At 64.8% G+C, this 1,994-nt stretch overlaps 1 protein-coding gene across 1 annotated transcript in view; it reads left to right on the top strand.

The window, feature by feature from the left end:
• Nucleotides 1-1,994, top strand: part of CELF3 (CUGBP, Elav-like family member 3) — a 6,731-nt gene that overhangs the window by 3,919 nt on the left and 818 nt on the right. Inside the window, 4 exon segments of the mRNA XM_010566916.1 lie at nt 44-123; nt 481-624; nt 1,233-1,371; nt 1,810-1,994. The exon segment at nt 1,810-1,994 is cut by the window's right edge and continues 69 nt beyond it. Coding sequence (XP_010565218.1) covers nt 44-123; nt 481-624; nt 1,233-1,371; nt 1,810-1,994 — 548 coding nt within the window.

Raw genomic sequence — 1,994 nt, 5'->3', positions numbered from 1 at the left:
GGGTGCCCTGGTCCGCATGCCGGTCCTGACCCGCTGTCCCCAGGCTGCGCCTTCGTCAAGTTCCAGAGCCACACGGAGGCCCAGGCCGCCATCGCCGCCCTCCACGGGAGCCGCACCTTGCCGGTGAGACAGGCACCGCCGGGCACACCGGCCCCACCATCGTCCTCTTCATTGTCCCCATCATCGTCCCCATGATCATCCTTATCATCATCCCGGTCATCGTCCCCATTATCATCTTCATCATCATCCCATCATCCCTGTTATCACCCCACCATCGTCCTCTTCATTGTTCCCATCATCGTCCCCATTATCATCCTTATCATCATCCCTGTCATCGTCCCCCATTATCATCTTCATCCCATCATCCCTGTTATCACCCGACCATCGTCCCCGTCACCATCCCCACCCTGTTGCACCCTGGGAGTCCCAGCAGCCCAGCACCAGTGGCCACCCACTGTGTGACGGCATGTCCCCTTGCAGGGTGCCTCCTCCAGCCTGGTGGTAAAGTTTGCAGACACGGAGAAGGAGCGGGGCCTGCGGCGGATGCAGCAGGTCGCCAGCCAGCTGGGCATGTTCAGCCCTATTGCCCTCCAGTTCGGGGCCTACAGCGCCTACACGCAGGCGGTAGGGTGGCCACCAGGCACCAAGGGAGGGAGGGACAGCATAGGCATGGCTGGGGCGGGGGGATGGTGTTGGACCCCTACCATGGTCCAGCATGAGATCGTGGGGGTGATGGGTGTCTGGTGATGGACACTGGGAGATGATGAACGCCCTTGACCGTGGATGTGGGTGCTGGTATTGGGGCGATAGACATGGGAAGGTGATGGACCCTGTGGTCCAGAATGGGGGCCCTGGGGTGCCAGGTAGCGGGCGGGTGATGGACCCCATAGTTCAGAGTAGGGGCAGCAGGTGATGGGCATGGGGGGATGACAGACCCCAATGGTCAAGGATCATTGGGTGATGGATGTTGGGGTGGTCCCCGTGGCCCAGGATGGGACACTGGGGTGACAGACACTGGGAGATGACAGACCGCCATGATCCTGCATGGGGGTGCTGGGGTGACGGGTATCGGGGTGGGAGCCACGAGGAGATGACAGACCCCATTACCAAGACAGGGTGATGGGCATTGATCACCAATGGGGCACTGGACCCATGAGGTTCTCCCTCGGCGGGAGGGCCTCGCTGCTCCGGGAGGGGACCCCGGTGCCCGGTGCCAGGTGCTGTCCCCACAGCTGATGCAGCAGCAGGCGGCCCTGGTGGCCGCCCACTCGGCCTACCTCAGCCCCATGGCCACCATGGCCGTCCAGATGCAGCACATGGGCACAGTCAACCCCAACGGGCTCATCGCCACTCCCCTGCCCCCCTCCTCAGGTAGGTGGCACCTGGGACGAGGGGGGTGATGGGGATGCTGGGGATGGGGACATGGGACGTGGGAGCACCTGGGAAGGGAGGACATCAGGGATGGGGACGTGGGATATGGGGGACACCCAGACATGGGGGACATCAGGAATGTCCAGGGATGGGGCAACATGGCGGGTTGGCACTGGGAGTTGGGGCTCCTACGGCTGGGGACATGAGAGTGGGATTGGGGATGGGGACATCAGCATGGGGGCAATGGGAACAGAGATGTGGGGACGTGGACGGGACACAGGGGCAGCAAGGGGAGATGCAGGGGGGACAAGGGACATGGGAGCACAGGGAGGCAGTGGGAGGTGAGGGACGCCAGAGACGGTGGCACCAGGCATGGAGGCACGTGGCGACGGAGGTTGAGGAGGTGCCACCACGGGGGTGACGCAGGTGTCCCTGCAGGAACCAGCACGCCGCCAGCCATGGCCGCCACACCGGTGCCCGCCATTGCGGCCCCGCTGAGCGTCAACGGCTACAGCCCCGTGCCGGCGCAGCCCGCGGGACCCCCCGCGCCAGAGGCCGTCTATGCCAGCGGGGTCCCCCCTTTCCCAGGTGCCTGCCGTCCCCCCCCCGCGCCCCCACTGCCC

The sequence above is a fragment of the Haliaeetus leucocephalus genome, unplaced genomic scaffold (genome assembly GCF_000737465.1).
Source record: "Haliaeetus leucocephalus isolate CR32 unplaced genomic scaffold, Haliaeetus_leucocephalus-4.0 Scaffold219, whole genome shotgun sequence".
Classification (NCBI taxonomy): domain Eukaryota; kingdom Metazoa; phylum Chordata; class Aves; order Accipitriformes; family Accipitridae; genus Haliaeetus; species Haliaeetus leucocephalus.
This window is presented reverse-complemented; position numbering and strand designations above follow the sequence as displayed.